Source organism: Coregonus lavaretus, assembly GCF_964263955.1.
Source record: "Coregonus lavaretus genome assembly, chromosome: 26".
Lineage (NCBI taxonomy): Eukaryota > Metazoa > Chordata > Actinopteri > Salmoniformes > Salmonidae > Coregonus > Coregonus lavaretus.
In genome coordinates, this window is record NC_140013.1 from 42,546,344 (window position 1) to 42,567,428 (window position 21,085).

Sequence of the window (21,085 nt, forward strand, 5' to 3'; positions counted from 1 at the left end):
GTAGCCCCCTTGTCCTATGGGTCTCTAGGTAATTCCTCTCCTGGTAGCCCCCTTGTCCTATGGCTCTCTAGGTAATTCCTCTCCTGGTAGCCCCCCTTGTCCTATGGCTCTCTAGGTAATTCCTCTCCTGGTAGCCCCCTTGTCCTATGGCTCTCTAGGTAATTCCCCTCCTGGTAGCCCCCTTGTCCTATTGGTCTCTAGGTAATTCCTCTCCTGGTAGCCCCCTTGTCCTATGGGTCTCTAGGTAATTCCTCTCCTGGTAGCCCCCTTGTCCTATGGCTCTCTAGGTAATTCCTCTCCTGGTAGCCCCCTTGTCCTATGGGTCTCTAGGTAATTCCCCTCCTGGTAGCCCCCTTGTCCTATGGCTCTCTAGGTAATTCCTCTCCTGGTAGCCCCCTTGTCCTATGGCTCTCTAGGTAATTCCTCTCCTGGTAGCCCCCTTGTCCTATGGCTCTCTAGGTAATTCCTCTCCTGGTAGCCCCCTTGTCCTATGGGTCTCTAGGTAATTCCCCTCCTGGTAGCCCCCTTGTCCTATGGCTCTCTAGGTAATTCCTCTCCTGGTAGCCCCCTTGTCCTATGGCTCTCTAGGTAATTCCTCTCCTGGTAGCCCCCTTGTCCTATGGGTCTCTAGGTAATTCCCCTCCTGGTAGCCCCCTTGTCCTATGGCTCTCTAGGTAATTCCTCTCCTGGTAGCCCCCTTGTCCTATGGCTCTCTAGGTAATTCCTCTCCTGGTAGCCCCCTTGTCCTATGGCTCTCTAGGTAATTCCTCTCCTGGTAGCCCCCTTGTCCTATGGGTCTCTAGGTAATTCCCCTCCTGGTAGCCCCCTTGTCCTATGGGTCTCTAGGTAATTCCTCTCCTGGTAGCCCCCTTGTCCTATGGGTCTCTAGGTAATTCCTCTCCTGGTAGCCCCCTTGTCCTATGGCTCTCTAGGTAATTCCCCTCCTGGTAGCCCCCTTGTCCTATGGCTCTCTAGGTAATTCCTCTCCTGGTAGCCCCCTTGTCCTATGGGTCTCTAGGTAATTCCTCTCCTGGTAGCCCCCTTGTCCTATGGGTCTCTAGGTAATTCCTCTCCTGGTAGCCCCCTTGTCCTATGGCTCTCTAGGTAATTCCCCTCCTGGTAGCCCCCTTGTCCTATGGGTCTCTAGGTAATTCCTCTCCTGGTAGCCCCCTTGTCCTATGGCTCTCTAGGTAATTCCTCTCCTGGTAGCCCCCTTGTCCTATGGGTCTCTAGGTAATTCCTCTCCTGGTAGCCCCCTTGTCCTATGGGTCTCTAGGTAATTCCCCTCCTGGTAGCCCCCTTGTCCTATGGGTCTCTAGGTAATTCCTCTCCTGGTAGCCCCCTTGTCCTATGGCTCTCTAGGTAATTCCTCTTATGGTAGCCCCCTTGTCCTATGGCTCTCTAGGTAATTCCTCTCCTGGTAGCCCCCTTGTCCTATGGGTCTCTAGGTAATTCCTCTCCTGGTAGCCCCCTTGTCCTATGGGTCTCTAGGTAATTCCCCTCCTGGTAGCCCCCTTGTCCTCTGGGTCTCTAGGTAATTCCTCTCCTGGTAGCCCCCTTGTCCTATGGGTCTCTAGGTAATTCCTCTCCTGGTAGCCCCCTTGTCCTATGGCTCTCTAGGTAATTCCTCTCCTGGTAGCCCCCTTGTCCTATGGGTCTCTAGGTAATTCCTCTCCTGGTAGCCCCCTTGTCCTATGGGTCTCTAGGTAATTCCCCTCCTGGTAGCCCCCTTGTCCTATGGCTCTCTAGGTAATTCCTCTCCTGGTAGCCCCCTTGTCCTATGGGTCTCTAGGTAATTCCTCTCCTGGTAGCCCCCTTGTCCTATGGGTCTCTAGGTAATTCCTCTCCTGGTAGCCCCCTTGTCCTATGGCTCTCTAGGTAATTCCTCTCCTGGTAGCCCCCTTGTCCTATGGGTCTCTAGGTAATTCCTCTCCTGGTAGCCCCCTTGTCCTATGGCTCTCTAGGTAATTCCTCTCCACAGTCTATCTTTTAGGTGAGGGGTCTCTAGGTAATTCCTCTCCACAGTCTATCTTTTAGGTGAGGGGTCTCTAGGTAATTCCTCTCCACAGTCTATCTTTTAGGTGAGGGGTCTCTAGGTAATTCCTCTCCACAGTCTATCTTTTAAGTGAGGGGTCTCTAGGTAATTCCTCTCCACAGTCTATCTTTTAGGTGAGGGGTCTCTAGGTAAATCCTCTCCACAGTCTATCTTTTAGGTGAGGGGTCTCTAGGTAATTCCTCTCCACAGTCTATCTTTTAGGTGAGGGGTCTCTAGGTAATTCCTCTCCACAGTCTATCTTTTAGGTGAGGGGTCTCTATGTAATTCCTCTCCACAGTCTATCTTTTAGGTGAGGGGTCTCTAGGTAATTCCTCTCCACAGTCTATCTTTTAGGTGAGGTGTCTCTAGGTAATTCCTCTCCACAGTCTATCTTTTAGGTGAGGGGTCTCTAGGTAATTCCTCTCCACAGTCTATCTTTTAGGTGAGGGGTCTCTAGGTAATTCCTCTCCACAGTCTATCTTTTAGGTGAGGGGTCTCTAGGTAATTCATTAGCTTGGGCTTTAGTGGAATGCCTGGAAATGCTGGTTTTCCTCTTGGATTGTTAAACTATGCCCAACTGGTTTGGACTCTTATACCGTGTCCAAACTCACCAATTGATGAAACAAAATAAATGGTGCCCGCATGGTGGGTGGTGATAGTGGAAATGCTCTCTCTGTCAACGAAGCTGGCCATCCCTTAGAGGAGGTGAGACGGTGTGCTCTGTGATGTTGACTGGAGGAGTGGAGAGGGAGGTGAAACAGGGTTAGTTAGACTGTGATGTTGACTGGAGGAGTGGAGAGGGAGGTGAAACGAGGGTTAGTTAGACTGTGATGTTGACTGGAGGAGTGGAGAGGGAGGTGAAACAGGGTTAGTTAGACTGTGATGTTGACTGGAGGAGTGGAGAGGGAGGTGAAACGGGGCTAGACTGATGTTGACTGGAGGAGTGGAGAGGGAGGTGAAACGGGGCTAGACTGATGTTGACTGGAGGAGTGGAGAGGGAGGTGAAACAGGGTTAGACTGTGATGTTGACTGGAGGAGTGGAGAGGGAGGTGAAACGGGGCTAGACTGATGTTGACTGGAGGAGTGGAGAGGGAGGTGAAACGGGGTTAGACTGTGATGTTGACTGGAGGAGTGGAGAGGGAGGTGAAACAGGGTTAGACTGATGTTGACTGGAGGAGTGGAGAGGGAGGTGAAACAGGGTTAGTTAGACTGTGATGTTGACTGGAGGAGTGGAGAGGGAGGTGAAACAGGGTTAGACTGATGTTGACTGGAGGAGTGGAGAGGGAGGTGAAACAGGGTTAGACTGATGTTGACTGGAGGAGTGGAGAGGGAGGTGAAACAGGGTTAGTTAGACTGTGATGTTGACTGGAGGAGTGGAGATGGATGGATGGATGGAGAGGGGAAGGAGATGAATGGATGGAGGGAGAGAGTGAGGGAGGGGAGGTGGCTTTTTGTATCTGATTCCTGTCAGCACTCGTGCGTCAGTCTGATGTAATAGAGTAGGTGTTTTTTTCCATCCTCACTCCCTTTCTACACTACACGCCCCTCACTGTGTGTCTCTCTCCTGCCTTCTCTACACTACACGCCCCTCACTGTGTGTCTCTCTCCTGCCTTCTCTACACTACACGCCCCTCACTGTGTGTCTCTCTCCTGCCTTCTCTACACTACACGCCCCTCAGTGTCTCTCTCTCCTGCCTTCTCTACACTACACGCCCCTCACTGTGTCTCTCTCCTGCCTTCTCTACACTACACGCCCCTCAGTGTGTCTCTCTCCTGCCTTCTCTTCACAACACGCCCCTCACTGTGTCTCTCTCCTGCCCTCTCTTCACTACACGCCCCTCAGTGTGTGTCTCTCTCCTGCCTTCTCTACACTACACGCCCCTCAGTGTGTCTCTCTCCTGCCTTCTCTACACTACACGCCCCTCAGTATGTCTCTCTCCTGCCTTCTCTACACTACACGCCCCTCACTGTGTCTCTCTCTCCTGCCTTCTCTACACTACACGCCCCTCAGTATGTCTCTCTCCTGCCTTCTCTACACTACACGCCCCTCACTGTGTGTCTCTCTCCTGCCTTCTCTACACTACACGCCCCTCACTGTGTGTCTCTCTCCTGCCTTCTCTACACTACACGCCCCTCACTGTGTGTCTCTCTCCTGCCTTCTCTACACTACACGCCCCTCACTGTGTGTCTCTCTCCTGCCTTCTCTACACTACACGCCCCTCAGTGTGTCTCTCTCCTGCCTTCTCTACACTACACGCCCCTCAGTGTCTCTCTCTCCTGCCTTCTCTACACTACACGCCCCTCACTGTGTCTCTCTCCTGCCTTCTCTCTCGTGCGCTCCTTCTCGTGCCCTCACTCACTCTCTCGCGCCGTCAGCATGCTTCAGTTCAGCTGGTTCGGCAAGGCTCCCATACTCCCTTGCAGAAAAAAGAGGCAATAGTACTGTTTGTCCATATTGAGACACCGTAGCCAGAATACACTTCCTCATAATAGTCAAAATTAATCTAAGATGACTCAAGAAATCTGTCATTATTTTTGACATTTTTGCCAAGGAGATCTTAGTCGTGCAATTTTACGTCGAACTAAGATGTTTGGTTCAGTATTTCTCAATGAATAAATGCATATGAAAATGAGTTGTCTCTCGTTGAATGACAACAAATACTTTTATTGAAGAATTCCTACAGTTGACCAATCACTGACGAAGGGGCGTACACTTCGGCTATGCCTCCAGAAAAAATGTTGTGTGCCCGAACAGCCGAAAAAACCCTTGGCGATGTCCAAAACAAACAAAAACGTCACAAAATGGCGTCATAATACAGTGAGGGAAAAAAGTATTTGATCCCCTGCTGATTTTGTACGTTTGCCCACTGACAAAGAAATGATCAGCCTATAATTTTAATGGTAGGTTTATTTGAACAGTGAGAGACAGAATAACAACAACAAAATCCAGAAAAATGCATGTCAAAAATGTTATAAATTGATTTGCATTTTATTGAGGGAAATAAGTATTTGACCCCCTCTCAATCAGAAAGATTTCTGGCTCCCAGGTGTCTTTTATACAGGTATTGAGCTGAGATTAGGAGCACACTCATAAAGGGAGTGCTCCTAATCTCAGGTTGTTACCTGTATAAAAGACACCTGTCCACAGAAGCAATCAATCAATCCGATTCCAAACTCTCCACCATGGCCAAGACCAAAGAGCTCTCCAAGGATGTCAGGGACAAGATTGTAGACCTACACAAGGCTGGAATGGGCTACAAGACCATCGCCAAGCAGCTTGGTGAGAAGGTGACAACAGTTGGTGCGATTATTCGCAAATGGAAGAAACACAAAAGAGCTGTCAATCTCCCTCGGCCTGGGGCTCCATGCAAGATCTCACCTCGTGGAGTTGCAATGATCTCAAGGCAGCTGGGACCATAGTCACCAAGAAAACAATTGGTAACACACTACGCCGTGAAGGACTGAAATCCTGCAGCGCCCGCAAGGTCCCCCTGCTCAAGAAAGCACATATACATGCCCTTCTGAAGTTTGCCAATGAACATCTGAATGATTCAGAGGAGAACTGGGTGAAAGTGTTGTGGTCAGATGAGACCAAAATCGAGCTCTTTGGCATCAACTCAACTCGCCGTGTTTGGAGGAGGAGGAATGCTGCCTATGACCCCAAGAACACCATCCCCACCGTCAAACATGGAGGTGGAAACATTATGCTTTGGGGGTGTTTTTCTGCTAAGGGAACAGGACAACTTCACCGCATCAACGGGACGATGGACGGGGCCATGTACCGTCAAATCTTGGGTGAGAACCTCCTTCCCTCAGCCAGGGCATTGAAAATGGGTCGTGAATGGGTATTCCAGCATGACAATGACCCAAAACACACGGCCAAGGCAACAAAGGAGTGGCTCAAGAAGAAGCACATTAAGGTCCTGGAGTGGCCTAGCCAGTCTCCAGACCTTAATCCCATAGAAAATCTGTGGAGGGAGCTGAAGGTTTGAGTTGCCAAACGTCAGCCTCGAAACATTAATGACTTGGAGAAGATCTGCAAAGAGGAGTGGGACAAAATCCCTCCTGAGATGTGTGCAAACCTGGTGGCCAACTACAAGAAACGTCTGACCTCTGTGATTGCCAACAAGGGTTTTGCCACCAAGTGCTAAGTCATGTTTTGCAGAGGGGTCAAATACTTATTTCCCTCATTAAAATGCAAATCAATTTATTATAACATTTTTTACATGTGTTTTTCTGGATTTTTTTTGTTGTTATTCTGTCTCTCACTGTTCAAATAAACCTACCAGTAAAATTATAGGCTGATTATTTCTTTGTCAGTGGGCAAACGTACAAAATCAGCAGGGGATCAAATACTTTTTTCCCCTCACTGTATGTGCACAAGCTGTTCTGAACTCTTTCGACTGGGAAGCTTGCGGACGCCTTTACTCTCTCCCTCAATCTCTCTCCTCCCTCCATCTCTCTTCTTCCCTCCATCTCTCTCTCTCTCTGCCTCCCTCCATCTCTCTCTCTCTCTGCCTCCCTCCATCTCTCTCTCTCTCTGCCTCCCTCCATCTCTCTCTCTCTGCCTCCCTCCATCTCTTTTCTTCCCTCCATCTCTCTCTCTCTCTGCCTCCCTCCATCTCTCTTTCTCTCTGCCTCCCTCCATCTCTCTCTCTCTGCCTCCCTCCATCTCTCTCTCTCTCTCTGCCTCCCTCCATCTCTCTCTCTCTCTCTGCCTCCCTCCATCTCTCTCTCTCTCTCTGCCTCCCTCCATCTCTCTCTCTCTCTCTCCCTCCCATCTCTCTCTCTCTCTCTGCCTCCCTCCATCTCTCTCTCTCTGCCTCCCTCCATCTCTCTCTCTCTGCCTCCCTCTATCTCTCTCTCTCTGCCTCCCTCCATCGCTCTCTCTCTGCCTCCCTCCATCGCTCTCTCTGCCTCCCTCCATCGCTCTCTCTGCCTCCCTCCATCGCTCTCTCTGCCTCCCTCCATCTCTCTCTCTCTGCCTCCCTCCATCTCTCTCTCTCAGCCTACCTCCATCTCTCTCTCTGCCTCCTTCCATCTCTCTCTCGCCCTTCCTCATCTCTCTCTCCCCCTCCCTCTCTCCTCCCTCCATCTCTCTTTCCTCCATCTCTTTTTCCCCCATCTCCTCCCTCTCCCACGCACCTCCTTCCTATCATTCTTACTCTCTTCTTACCACGATTGTGTGCAGCAGCAGTACAAAGTGTTTTCACAGCAAACAGTAGTGTATGGAGTCAATTTAAATGTATTTGAAAACCGGAACACACTACTTATTCTGTTAAGAAAAACGTGTTTGTAAATGTCCTCAATAATGACCCTACATGTCAAAATGTAGGTGATAGCCTGTGGTATTGGCTACAGCCTCATGTCCACACCGATGCTGACATGAGGGAGGTGACGAAAAAAGATGGATGGATGGAGGGAGAGAGGAAGGAGATGGATGGATGGAGGGAGAGAGGAAGGAGATGGATGGATGGAGGGAGAGAGGAAGGAGATGGATGGATGGAGGGAGAGAGGAAGGAGATGGATGGATGCAGGGAGAGAGAGAGGAAGGAGATGGATGGATGGATGGAGGGAGAGAGAGAGGAAGGAGATGGATGGATGGAGGGAGAGAGAGAGGAAGGAGATGGATGGATGGAGGGAAAGAGGAAGGATATGGATGGATGCAGGGAGAAAGAGAGGAAGGAGATGGATGGATGGATGGATGGAGGGAGAGAGAGAGGAAGGAGATGGATGGATGGATGGATGGAGGGAGAGAGAGAGGAAGGAGATGGAGGGATGGAGGGAAAGAGGAAGGAGATGGATGGATGGAGGGAGAGAGGAAGGAGATGGATGGATGGAGGGAGAGAGGAAGGAGATGGATGGATGGAGGGAAAGAGGAAGGAGATGGATGGATGGATGGAGGGAAAGAGGAAGGAGATGGATGGATGCAGGGAGAGAGAGAGGAAGGAGATGGATGGATGGAGGGAGAGAGAGAGGAAGGAGATGGATGGATGGAGGGAGGGAGAGAGGAAGGAGATGGAGGGAGAGAGGAAGGAGATGGAGGGAGAGAGGAAGGAGATGGATGGATGGAGGGAGAGAGGAAGGAGATGGATGGATGGAGGGAGAGAGGAAGGAGATGGATGGATGCAGGGAGAGAGAGAGGAAGGAGATGGATGGATGGATGGAGGGAGAGAGAGAGGAAGGAGATGGATGGATGGAGGGAGAGAGAGAGGAAGGAGATGGATGGATGGAGGGAAAGAGGAAGGATATGGATGGATGCAGGGAGAAAGAGAGGAAGGAGATGGATGGATGGATGGATGGAGGGAGAGAGAGAGGAAGGAGATGGATGGATGGATGGATGGAGGGAGAGAGAGAGGAAGGAGATGGAGGGATGGAGGGAGAGAGAGAGGAAGGAGATGGAGGGATGGAGGGAGAGAGGAAGGAGATGGATGGATGGAGGGAGAGAGGAAGGAGATGGATGGATGGAGGGAAAGAGGAAGGAGATGGATGGATGGATGGATGGAGGGAAAGAGGAAGGAGATGGATGGATGCAGGGAGAGAGAGAGGAAGGAGATGGATGGATGGAGGGAGAGAGAGAGGAAGGAGATGGATGGATGGAGGGAGGGAGAGAGGAAGGAGATGGAGGGAGAGAGGAAGGAGATGGATGGATGGAGGGAGAGAGGAAGGAGATGGATGGATGGAGGGAGAGAGGAAGGAGATGGATGGATGCAGGGAGAGAGAGAGGAAGGAGATGGATGGATGGATGGAGGGAGAGAGAGAGGAAGGAGATGGATGGATGGATGGAGGGAGAGAGAGAGGAAGGAGATGGAGGGATGGAGGGAAAGAGGAAGGAGATGGATGGATGGAGGGAGAGAGGAAGGAGATGGATGGATGGAGGGAGAGAGGAAGGAGATGGATGGATGGAGGGAAAGAGGAAGGAGATGGATGGATGGATGGAGGGAAAGAGGAAGGAGATGGATGGATGCAGGGAGAGAGAGAGGAAGGAGATGGATGGATGGAGGGAGAGAGAGAGGAAGGAGATGGATGGATGGAGGGAGGGAGAGAGGAAGGAGATGGAGGGAGAGAGGAAGGAGATGGAGGGAGAGAGGAAGGAGATGGATGGATGGAGGGAGAGGGGAAGGAGATGGAGGGAGAGAGGAAGGAGATGGAGGGAGAGAGGAAGGAGATGGAGGGAGAGAGGAAGGAGATGGAGGGAGAGAGGAAGGAGTTGGATGGATGGAGGGAGAGAGGAAGGAGATGGATGGATGGATGGAGGGAGAGAGGAAGGGGATGGATGGATGGATGGATGGAGGGAGAGAGGAAGGGGATGGATGGATGGATGGATGGAGGGAGAGAGGAAGGGGATGGATGGATGGAGGGAGAGAGGAAGGAGATGAATGGATGGAGGGAGAGAGTGAGGGAGGGGAGGTGGCTTTTTGTATCTGATTCCTGTCAGCACTCGTGCGTCAGTCTGATGTAATAGAGTAGGTGTTTTTTTCCATCCCACTCCCTTTCTACACTACACGCCCCTCACTGTGTGTCTCTCTCCTGCCTTCTCTCTCGTGCGCTCCTTCTCGTGCCCTCACTCACTCTCTCGCGCCGTCAGCATGCTTCAGTTCAGCTGGTTCGGCAAGGCTCCCATTCTCCCTTGCAGAAAAAAGAGGCAATAGTACTGTTTGTCCATATTGAGACACCGTAGCCAGAATACACTTCCTCATAATAGTCAGAATTAATCTAAGATGACTCAAGAAATCTGTCATTATTTTTGACATTATTGCCGAGGAGATCTTAGTCGTGCAATTTTACGTCTAACTAAGATGCTGACGTGAGGGAGGTGATTGGAAAAAAAATAACAAAATAAAAAGGTTTAGGAAAGATACTGTACATTTCGGAGTTATAAAAAAAAATGTGTTTTTCAGGGAACAAGTAATGGATTAACAATTTACAGCTGTTCTGCAGCAATGGAAGTCAATTAAGTCTTGAAAGTTGATGCTAAGAATTCCTACAGGTGTCCCAAATTTCGTTGATTACTTCGTTGATTACTTCGTTGATTACTCTGTATAAAAGCAGTGTTAGAACAAGCTGTGTTACTATACCCTCTTAAGCATTATTTGGACAGTATTGTACTGCAGGAAGTAGTATATTGCTATCATAATGGCGAGAAAAAGGCAATTAACAAAGGAAAGACAGACAGACCATTAGAACCCTTAAACGTGTCAGAGTTTCCTCGTGTTTCCTCGTGTTTCCTTTAGAGAAATTGCAAAGAAAGCCAGAGTGTTAGTGACACCATCAAAAGGCACATGGAAACTGGAGGAAACTCTGACAGGAAGAGGTCTTGGCAGAACCCAAATCCACAGCAGAATCAGAAGACAAGTTTTCTGAGAGTCCACAGCTGGTGTGATAGGCGGCTCACAGGACAACAGCTTCAAGCACGGCTTAACACTCGGTCGGAAGTAAGCAAGTCTCAGTTTCAACTGTGAAGAGAAGACTTGGAGCTGCAGGTTTGACAGGTGGATAAATCAGAAAAAGAGGATTGCCATGAAGCACCGCCAGCGGACTACTGAAGACTGGATGAAGACTGAAATCTTCGGTTCATCACGCAGGGTTTTTGTACGCTGTCGAGTATGCGAAAGGATGGTTCCTCAGTGTGTGTGACACCAACTGTCAAACATGGAGGAGGAAGCGTGATGGTCTGGGGCTCTTTCGCTGGATCCAGAGTCGGCGATTTGCACAGAGTGAGTGGCACCCTGAACCAGAATGGCTACCACAGCATTTTGCAATACTTATTTTCCACCATAATTTGCTAATAAATTCATAAAAAATCCTACAATGTGATTTTCTGGATTTCTTTTTCTCAATTTGTCTGTCATAGTTGACGTGTACCTATGATGAAAATTACAGGCCTCTCTCATCTTTTTAAGTGGGAGAACTTGCACAATTGGTGGCTGACTAAATACTTTTTTTCCCCACTGTAGCTGGCAAAAAGCTTAGCATTAGCTCATCATAATCGGTACTGTACAACCTTCAAAATAGTATTTTACACACGTGTCCATTACAATCTATGCAATATTTGGAATGTGTGATTTGTCACCAGTACTTGAAAACGTGAATAAAACTGTAAATACATTATGCTCCATACAGTGCCTTCGGAAAGTATTCAGACCCCTTGACTTTTTCCACATTTTGTTACGTTACAGCCTTTTTCTAAATTGGATTCAATAAAAAAAATCCTCCGCTCTGAGACAGGATTGTGTCGAGGCACAAATCTGGGGAAGGGTTCAAAAATATTTCTGCAGCATTGAAGGTCCCCAAGAACACAGTGGCCTCCATCATTCTTAAATGGAAGAAGTTTGGAACCACCAAGACTCTTCCTAGAGCTGGCCACCCGGCCAAACTGAGCAATCGGGGGAGAAGGGCCTTGGTCAGGGAGGTGACCAAGAACCCAATGGTCACTCTGACAGAGCTCCAGAGTTCCTCTGTGGAGATGGGAGAACCTTCCAGAAGGACAACCATCTCTGCAGCACTCCACCAATCAGGCCTTTATGGTAGAGTGGCCAGATGGAAGCCACTCCTCAGTAAAAGGCATATGACAGCCCGCTTGGACTTTGCCAAAAAGCACCTAAAGACTCTGACCATGAGAAACAAGATTCTCTGGTCTGATGAAACCATTGAACTCTTTGGCCTGAATGCCAAGCGTCACTTCTGGAGGAAAACTGGCACCATCCCTACGGTGAAGCATGGTGGTGACAGCATCATGCCGTGTTGTTTTTCAGGTGCATGGACTGGGAGACTAGTCAGGATCGAGGCAAAGATGAACGGAGCAAAGGACAGAGTGATCATTGATGAAAACCTGCTCCAGAGTGCTCAGGACCTCAGACTGGGGCGAAGGTTCACCTTCCAACAGGACAACGACCCTAAGCACACAGCCAAGACAACGCAGGAGTGGCTTCGGGACAAGTCTCTGAATGTCCTCGAGTGGCCTAGCTAGAGCCCGGACTTGAACCCGATCGAACATCTCTGGAGAGACCTGAAAATATCTGTGCAGCAACGCTCCCCATCCAACCTGAAAGAGCTTGAGAGGATCTGCAGAGAGGAATGGGAGATACTCCCAAATACAGGTGTGCCAAGCTTGTAGCGTCATACCCAAGAAGACTCAAGGCTGTAATCGCTGCCAAAGGTGCTTCAACAAAGTACTGAGTAAAGGGTCTGAATACTTACGTAAATGTGATTTCTCCTGGGTTTTGTTTTTTTACAAATTTGCAAAAATGTATAACCTGTTTTTGCTTCGTCATTATGGGGTATTGTGAGTAGATTGCTAAAAAAAATAAAAAAATAAGGCTGTAACGTAACAAAATGTGGAAAAAAGGAAGGGGTCTGAATACTTTCCGAAGGCACTGTATATACGGGATGCTACAGTAGAAACAATGTACAGAAAATAAGGCACTTACTTTGATAGGAACGCACACAGGTTATTGTTATTGTTATTGTTTGTAAGGAAAACAACAATGAAGGCAATTCGAGCGCCAGAAAATGTGCCAGGGGGGTAAGTTTGTTCAAGACTGCCCAAATGTCTGCATATTTGATCTGAGGAAACAATGGGGAGGTGCTTGAGCTCTCTTCGAAGAGATACGTTTTTCCTGCTCAGTAAAGCCTCGTAACATAAATTGTCCGCAACAGTGAAAATAGGCTACTTACAGTGTATGTGAACTAGTGAGGAGGCGGAACACACTTCAATTCAAACTGTTGTTAGAAAACAATTTGAAATTGACAAGTTGAAAAATAGCCTATAGATAATGGGCAGGCAGCGTGTCTTGGTTTTGAGGGCAGCGTAGGTTAACTGTCCTGTTGCTTAACAATCACATTTTGGAACAGTGAGTGCATTATGACATCACATGCATAAAAAAAAACTCACGCTGGGGGCGACCGTTACAGACATTTGGAACTCAAGCGTGAAAAGGTTAATATTAACGTCTTAAGACTTGATTCTGTCGACATACTCATGGCACATTTGGCTTAGACAGGAGAGAAAGGCCAGTGCCTGTTGAGCACCTTGCAATCTCAGCAGAGGCAGTCAATATTTTGAAACTATTTAACCATAAACATAATTGTTTAAAACCTGGATATTTTTTTCATTTTATGAAGCGTGTCTTGCCGTGTTTCAAAGTAGCCCAGACAAATTCCAACCATAGTAATAATAATAATAATATGCCATTTAGCAGACGCTTTTATCCAAAGCGACTTACAGTCATGTGTGCATACATTTTTACGTATGGGGTGGTCCCGGGGATCGAACCCACTACCCTGGCGTTACAAGCGCCGTGCTCTACCAATTGAGCTACAGAGGACCACATGAATGTTATGTTATGTAACCATAGGAATGTTAATGTTAAGGGGATTATTTTATAAACACTTTTTTTTAATGAAACCAGTATTTCTCATGTTCGATTGATTTTAAAATCAACTTTATTTCGTTGCTAGTTGTTGCATCTTTAGCTCTTCCCTCTTTCAGTGTTTTCCGGTAATTGCATTTTGGAACATGTGCGCATATTGCTGTGATAAGAAGGACCCTGGTATCTGTCTTCACTGGTAGCTGCGATTCCTTCTGATCACCTGAAGACTGAGACGTCTGAGAGAGCCGTGGGAGTGAGAGGTGCTTTGGAGCACAGCGATTGGCAGCCGGGAGAAGGGAATTACTATTATTATACTGGCAAAAACCAAACTCTGCATTCCACAGTAAGAACATCATACCAAAGGTCAAGCATGGTGGTGGTGGTGTGATGGTTTGGGGATGCTTTGCTGCCTCGGGACCTGGACGACTTGCCTTAATAGAAGGAACCATGAATTCTGCTCTGTATCAGAGAATTCTACAGGAGAATGTCAGACCATCCATCTGTGAGCTGAAGCTGAAGCGCAGCTGGGTCATGCAGTTGACAACTACGAGTTGACTAAAATCAGGGTTTACGATTGTAATTAAACTTTGTCATGGTTTGGTCAGCTAGATGCAGGTAGCCTATAGCCTGATAGGCCTACAGTAACCTAGGCAAGATGTAAAATGAACGATTTAGCAGCTTGCTTAGTTCAAATTGACAGACTCATTTATTCAATATGAATAGCGAGGTGATTTTGAGGTAAGAAGTCCTTCTGTTGACCTGCTGGCTACTGAGGAGGGGGTTGTAATTTCAATAACTGAATCAAATATTAATAATATGGATATGAATTGAATTTATGTTTGTAAACCACAGCCAATGTAAAAAAATAAATAAAATAAAAACCTGTAGCCTAATCTGACTGAATGTTATCGTCAATCTAATGCATTCTAATAACTTCCAATTTCGTTAACTAAACACGGCCATTAATAATTGCATAATAACACAAGGCTGCAACAACAATAAACTGAAGTTATGGGCTATTTGTTAAATCCTTTTGCCAGCTCCAGGCAGTCTACACAAATGGCACAAATTGATTTGCAATGACTCCAGTGGTATAGACATTTCAACATACGCTACATGACCAAAAGAATGTGGACACCTGCTCGTCAAACATCTCATTCCAAAATCATGGGCATTAATATGGAGTTGGTCCCCCCCCTTTTCTGCTATAACAGCCTCCACTCTTCTGGGAAGGCTTTCCACTAGACGTTGGAACATTGCTGCGGGGACTTGCTTCCATTAAGCGCATGTTTTTCATGGTTCGGGCTAGGCCCCTTAGTATGGACCTCGCTTTGTGCACGGGAGCCTTGTCATGCTGAAACAGGAAAGGGCTTTCCCCAAACTGTTGCCACAAAGTTGGAAGCACAGAATCGTCTAGAATGTTATTGTATGCTGTAGCGTTAAAATTTCCCTTCACTGGAACTAAGGGGCCTAGCCCGTGTCTGGCACTTAGTTGGATGATTAGGCCTGGTTCGCAGTCAGCATTCCAATTCATCCCAAAGGTGATCGATGGGGTTCAGATCAGGGCTCTGTGCAGGTCAGTCAAGTTCTTCCACACCGATCTCGACAAACCATTTCTGTATGGACCTCGCTTTGTGCACGGGAGCCTTGTCATGCTGAAACAGGAAAGGGCTTTCCCCAAACTGTTGCCACAAAGTTGGAAGCACAGAATCGTCTAGAATGTTATTGTATGCTGTAGCGTTAAAATTTCCCTTCACTGGAACTAAGGGGCCTAGCCCGAACCATGAAAAACATCCCCAGACCATTATTCCTCCTCCACCAAACTTTACAGTTGGGATTATGCATAGGGAGAGGTAGTGTTCTCTTGGCATCCACCAAACCCAGATTTGTCCGTCAGACTGCCAGATGGTGAAGCGTGACTCATCACTCCAGAGTCCAATGGCGGCGAGCTTTACATCACTCCAGCCGACGCTTGGCATTGCACATGGTGATCTTAGGCTTGTGTGTGGCTGCTCGGCCATAGAAACCCATTTCATGAAGCTCCTGACAAACAGTTATTGTGCTGACGTTGCTTCCAGAGGCAGTTTGGAACATGCTAGTGAGTGTTGCAACCGAGGACAGACAATTTTTACGCGGTTCAGCACTCGTGGTCCCGTTCTGTGAGCTTGTGTGGCCTGCCACTTCGCGGCTGAGCCGTTGTTGCTCCTAGACATTTCCACTTGACCGGGGTAGCTCTAGCATGGCAGAAATTTGATGAACTGACTTGTTGGAAAGGTGGCATCCTATGACGGTGCCACGTTGAAAGTCACTGAGCTCTTCAGTAAGGCCATTCTACTGCCAAGGGTTGTCTATGGAGATTGCATGGCTGTGTGCTCGATTTTATACACCTGCGTAAACCCTTTACATGATATGGTTTTCCATAAGCAAAGTCGACATTAGAATGCAGTTTAAAGCGAATGTATCTAGAGCGCCTAAAGTTGTTTTCCTGTTCTTTTGTCGCTGTTATTTCTTGATGCGCATCAGTTCCAGCGCATTAATGTTTTATGGAAAAAGGTTTGGAAATAGGTTTCCATAATGACAATCCTAAATAGCCTACCTACAACTGGTAAAGAGTTGTCATGACATGTGGGTGCTGCTCACTCTCCTCTCACTCACGTGACTCCGCTGCCTGCTGCAGCGCTCACTCAACACACACACACACACACACACACACACACACACACACACACACACACACCCTTCTGGCCCTCCCCCTCCCCACCAATCACTCACTCACTCAGCAACAGGCTGTCTCACTGCCTGCAGCAGCAGGTCACAGTGAAGTATATATCTTTAAGAGAAATGCCAGGGCGGCAGCGGTGCAAATTAGAAGTAGCATCAAAAACCTGCAACCCACGACCAATACAAATTAGCCCAATTTGTAAGACAACTGCGGACATGGCAATCCTGCACAAACATGACTCGAGTTGCCTTACCACAGTAATCTCCCGCCCTTAAAGGGCTCTGGTCACAAAAAAAGGAAATTAATTTACCACGTTACTACTTACTAGTAGAAACATTATGAAGCAAAAAAATACTAATCTGAGTGGCTGGTAGAGTTTTTAATCTTACATTTTAGGGTCTGGGTGCTGGCCCATGTTGACTCCAATGCTTCCCACAGGGGTGCTGGCCCATGTTGACTCCAATGCTTCCCACAGGGGTGCTGGCCCATGTTGACTCCAATGATTCCCACAGGGGTGCTGGCCCATGTTGACTCCAATGCTTCCCACAGGGGTGCTGGCCCATGTTGACTCCAATGCTTCCCACAGGGGTGCTGGCCCATGTTGACTCCAATGCTTCCCACAGGGGTGCTGGCCCATGTTGACTCCAATGCTTCCCACAGGGGTGCTGGCCCATGTTGACTCCAATGCTTCCCACAGGGGTGCTGGCCCATGTTGACTCCAATGCTTCCCACAGGGGTGCTGGCCCATGTTGACTCCAATGCTTCCCACAGGGGTGCTGGCCCATGTTGACTCCAATGCTTCCCACAGGGGTGCTGGCCCATGTTGACTCCAATGCTTCCCACGGTTGTCAAGTTGGCTGGATGTCCTTTGGGTGATGGACCATTCTTGATACACACGGGAAACGGTTGAGAGGGAAAAATCCAGAAGCGATGCAGTTCTCGACACAAACCGGTGTGCCTTGTACCTACTACCATACCCCGCTCAAAGGCACTTACATATTTTGTCTTGCCCATTCACCCTCTGAATGGCACACATTCACAATCCATGTCTCAAGGCTTAAAAATCCTTCTTTAACCTGCCTCCTCCCCTTCACCTACACTGATTTGAAGTGGATTTAACATGTGACATCAATAAGGGGTCATAGCTTTCACCTGGATTCACCTGGTCAGTCTATGTCATGGAAAGAGCAGGTGTTCTTAATGTTTTGTCCACTCTGTATGTTGCTCGAAGAGTTGTGCAAGATTTGTAGACTATTATTCAAAAAGATGAGTGTAAAGATATATGCAATCAATACATCCTCATTTTATAATTCATACTAATTTGGAAGATTTCTATAATATTTATTTTACTTTGAAAATGTGGACTAGGTTGTGTAGATCAATAGGAAAAATAATCAAATGTAATCCTTTTTCAGATTTAATTTTAAGGCCGTAAAGTGTGAAGACTGTATAGCTTAAATTACCGTGGTTTTCACAAATGTGATGATATAATCGTAAAGCCCATTCAAAAGATTAGGAGACCTAACACGGAAGTAAAGCTGCTTTTCACATGGCGTTCAGCCCTGACTGCTGATGTGTACTTCCACAACTGGTAGGAGGGGCCTGTTCCACAACTGGTAGGAGGGGCCTGTTCTAACCACTCGGGGGAGCAGTGAGGGGAAGGGGCGGGGTTCAGCACAGGACTGGCCAGCCTCTGTGTGTACGAGGGCCTCTAGGTCTAACTAAAACACTACTATTTACCTGTCTTTTTCCGTCTGTCTGTCTTCTACATTTTTTTTTTGGGGTCTACGTTCAATATGAACAGAAACGCTCTGTCGCCAGGACAGTCGGGAGGTTAGTGTGTGTATTTGTGTGTGTTCACTGCGCTCCTGTGTGATTGTGTGTTCACTGCGCTCCTGTGTGATTGTGTGTTCACTGCGCTTGTGTGTGATTGTGTGTTCACTGCGCTTGTGTGTGGTGGACTTTCGCTCTCATATTTATCACAGTGGAGGAATGTGTTAAAGTGCCAACTAGGCAGAGCGCTCTCTCTCCCTCCCCCTCTCTCTCTCTCTCTCCCTCCCTCCCCCTCTCTCTCTCTCTCCCTCCCCCTCTCTCTCTCTCTCTCTCTCTCCCTCCCCCTCTCTCTCTCTCTCTCTCTCCCCCTCTCCTTCTCTCTCTCCTTCTCCCTCCCTCTCTCTCTCTCTCTCTCTCCCCCTCTCCTTCTCTCTCTCCTTCTCCCTCCCTCCCTCTCTCTCTCCCTCTCTCTCTCCCTCCCCCTCTCTCTCTCTCTCTCTCCCTCCCCCTCTCTCTCTCTCTCTCTCCCCCTCTCCTTCTCTCTCTCCTTCTCCCTCCCTCCCTCTCTCTCTCCTTCTCCCTCCCTCCCTCTCTCTCTCCCTCTCTCTCTCCCTCCCTCTCTCTCTCCTTCTCCCTCCCTCTCTCTCTTCTTCTCCCTCCCTCTCTCCCTCTCTCCTTCTCTCTCCCTCTCTCCTTCTCTCTCCCTCCCTCTCTCTCTCTCCCCCTCTCCTTCTCTCTCTCGCTCCCTCTCTCCCTCTCCTTCTCTCTCTCTCTCTCTCTCTCTCTCTCTCTCTCTCTCCTTCCCCTCTCATTTGGGATAAATCCATAACCTCCTCAGACACAGGAGGATCTTTGTTATTCCTCAGAACTTTCTGTAAAGTTGTCCATTCTGTTTACAGTGTAGTTTTATCTGAGTGCGTCAGTTCGAAACGGGTTTGATTTTAGAAAAGTGCACTGATGTGCAACGATTTACAACAATATGCCCTCCAGTAGCCTGATGAAAAATGTTATTCACTCACTAACTGTAAGTCGCTCTGGATAAGAGCGTCTGCTAAATGACAAATGTAAATATTGACTGAGTAGACTTGCCATTGTGATGCTTCATTTTGACTGTTGGTTGATGCCGCGGCCACATTGAGATTGAGTTAGAAAATTCTGTTTTGAGCCAATGCTTTTTCTATGGGAGATTATTATAAAAAAATATATATTAAAAAAAACGCGAAATAAATCTGCCTTTTTACGTATGCAAGTTGACTTGAACTTTTGCCTGGGGGGAAAAAACAAAAACAATGTCTGAATGCATAAATGTTTTCATCGTTATTCATGTCTTCCTCCTCCTCCTTTTCCTCTATAGGCCCTGCTCAGGTTCCCATGATGTCCCCTAATGGTTCAGTGCCTCCAATATATGTGCCTCCCGGATACGTTTCACAGGTACGCTGCCTCTCTTCCTCCCTCACACAACATTTGAATTGACCTTTTGTAACCTACAGTGCCTTCACAAAGTATTCATACTACTTGACCTTTTCCACATTTTGTTGTGTTACAGCCTGAATTTTAAATTGAGATCTTGTGTCACTGGCCTACACACAATACCCCGTAATGTAAAAGTGGAATCACGTTTTTAGAAAATGTTTAAGTCAATAAGCTGAAATGTCAATAAGTATTCAAGCCCTTTGTTACGGCAAGCCTAAAGTTCAGGAGTCACAATTTGCTTAACAAGTCACACGATAACTTGCATGGACTCACTCTGTGTGCAATAATAGTGTTTAGCATGATTTTTGAATGTTATACAATTATCTGTAAGATCCCTCAGTGGAGCAGTGAATTGGTAGATTTAAGAAAACAAAAGCATAGTGAAGTTATTCATTACACTTTGGATGGTGTATCAATACACCCAGTCACTACAAAGATACAGGCATCCTTCCTAACTCAGTTGCCAGAGAGGAAGGAAACAGCTCAGTAATTTCACCATGAGGCCAATGGTGACTTTAAAACAGTTACAGAGTTTAATGGCTGTGATAGGAGAAAACTGAGGATGGCTCAACAACAATGTAGTTACTCCACAATACTAACCTAAATGACAAGCGTGAAAAGAAGGAAGCCTGTACAGAAAAAATATATATTCGAAAACATGCATCCTGTTTGCAATAAAGGCACTAAAGTGAAACTGCAAAACAAATTAAAAAGAAATGATTTCCTTCCCCTCGCTTCTCCTTCTCCCTTCTCTTCTCTCTCTCCTTCAATAATGATCACAAAGCGTTACTGAGTACCACTCTTAATATTTTCAAGCATGTTGGTGGCTGCATCATGTTATGGGTATGTTTGTCATCGGCAAGTACTAGGGAGTTATTTTTAATAAAAAGAAACGGATTAGAGCTAAGCACAGACAGAATCCCAGAGGAAAACCTTGTTCAGTCTGCTTTACACCAGACCCTGGGAGACAAATTCCCCTTTCAGCAGGACAATAACCTAAAACACAATGCCAAATATACACCCGAGTTGCTTAGAAAGAAGACATTGAATGTTCCTGACATTGAATGTTCCTTACAGTTTTGACTTAAATTGGCTTGAAAATCTATGGCAAGACTTGAAAATGGCTGTCTAGCAATGATTAACAACCAACTTGACAGACGTTAAATAATTGTTTTAAGAATAAGTGGCTAATATTGTACAATCCAGGTGTGCAAAGCTCTTAGAGACTTACCCATAAAGACTCACAGCTGTAATCGCTGCCGAAGATGTTTCTAACATGTATTGACTCAAGAGTATGAATGCTTATGTAAAGTAGATTTCTGTATTTAATTTTCAATACATTTACAAGAATAAAAAAACAGCATGTTTTCACATTATGGGGTATGTAGATGGGTGAGAAAAAAAATCAATTTCATCCATTTTTTCTTCAGGCTGTAACACAACAACATGTGGAATAAGTCAACGGGTATGAATACTTTCTGACGGCCCTGTAGGTTCCATTCATACATCCAGATTTCATGTCCGAATCACTCAATTCCCTCACAGTCACAATCAAACATTTGTAATAACTGTTATCTTTTCTCTGTGTAAGGCAATAATAGTTGTTTCCTCTCTCTCCGCCTCTCTCTCTCTCCGCCTCTCTCTCTCTCCGCCTCTCTCTCTCTCCGCCTCACGCTCTCTCTCCGCCTCTCTCTCTCTCTCCGCCTCTCT

General features: G+C 47.2%; 1 protein-coding gene across 2 annotated transcripts in view; it reads left to right on the forward strand.

The window, feature by feature from the left end:
* Nucleotides 1-21,085, forward strand: part of fndc3a (fibronectin type III domain containing 3A) — a 183,242-nt gene that overhangs the window by 80,598 nt on the left and 81,559 nt on the right. The window contains exons 1-2 of one of the 2 annotated variants that reach the window (XM_084143026.1): nt 17,828-17,962; nt 19,257-19,333. In XM_084143026.1, coding sequence (XP_083999152.1) covers nt 17,926-17,962; nt 19,257-19,333 — 114 coding nt within the window. In that variant the 5' untranslated portion in view covers nt 17,828-17,925. Of the gene's footprint in view, nt 1-17,827; nt 17,963-19,256; nt 19,334-21,085 lie in introns of those variants that run through there. The other variant, XM_084143025.1, reaches the window with a different exon arrangement.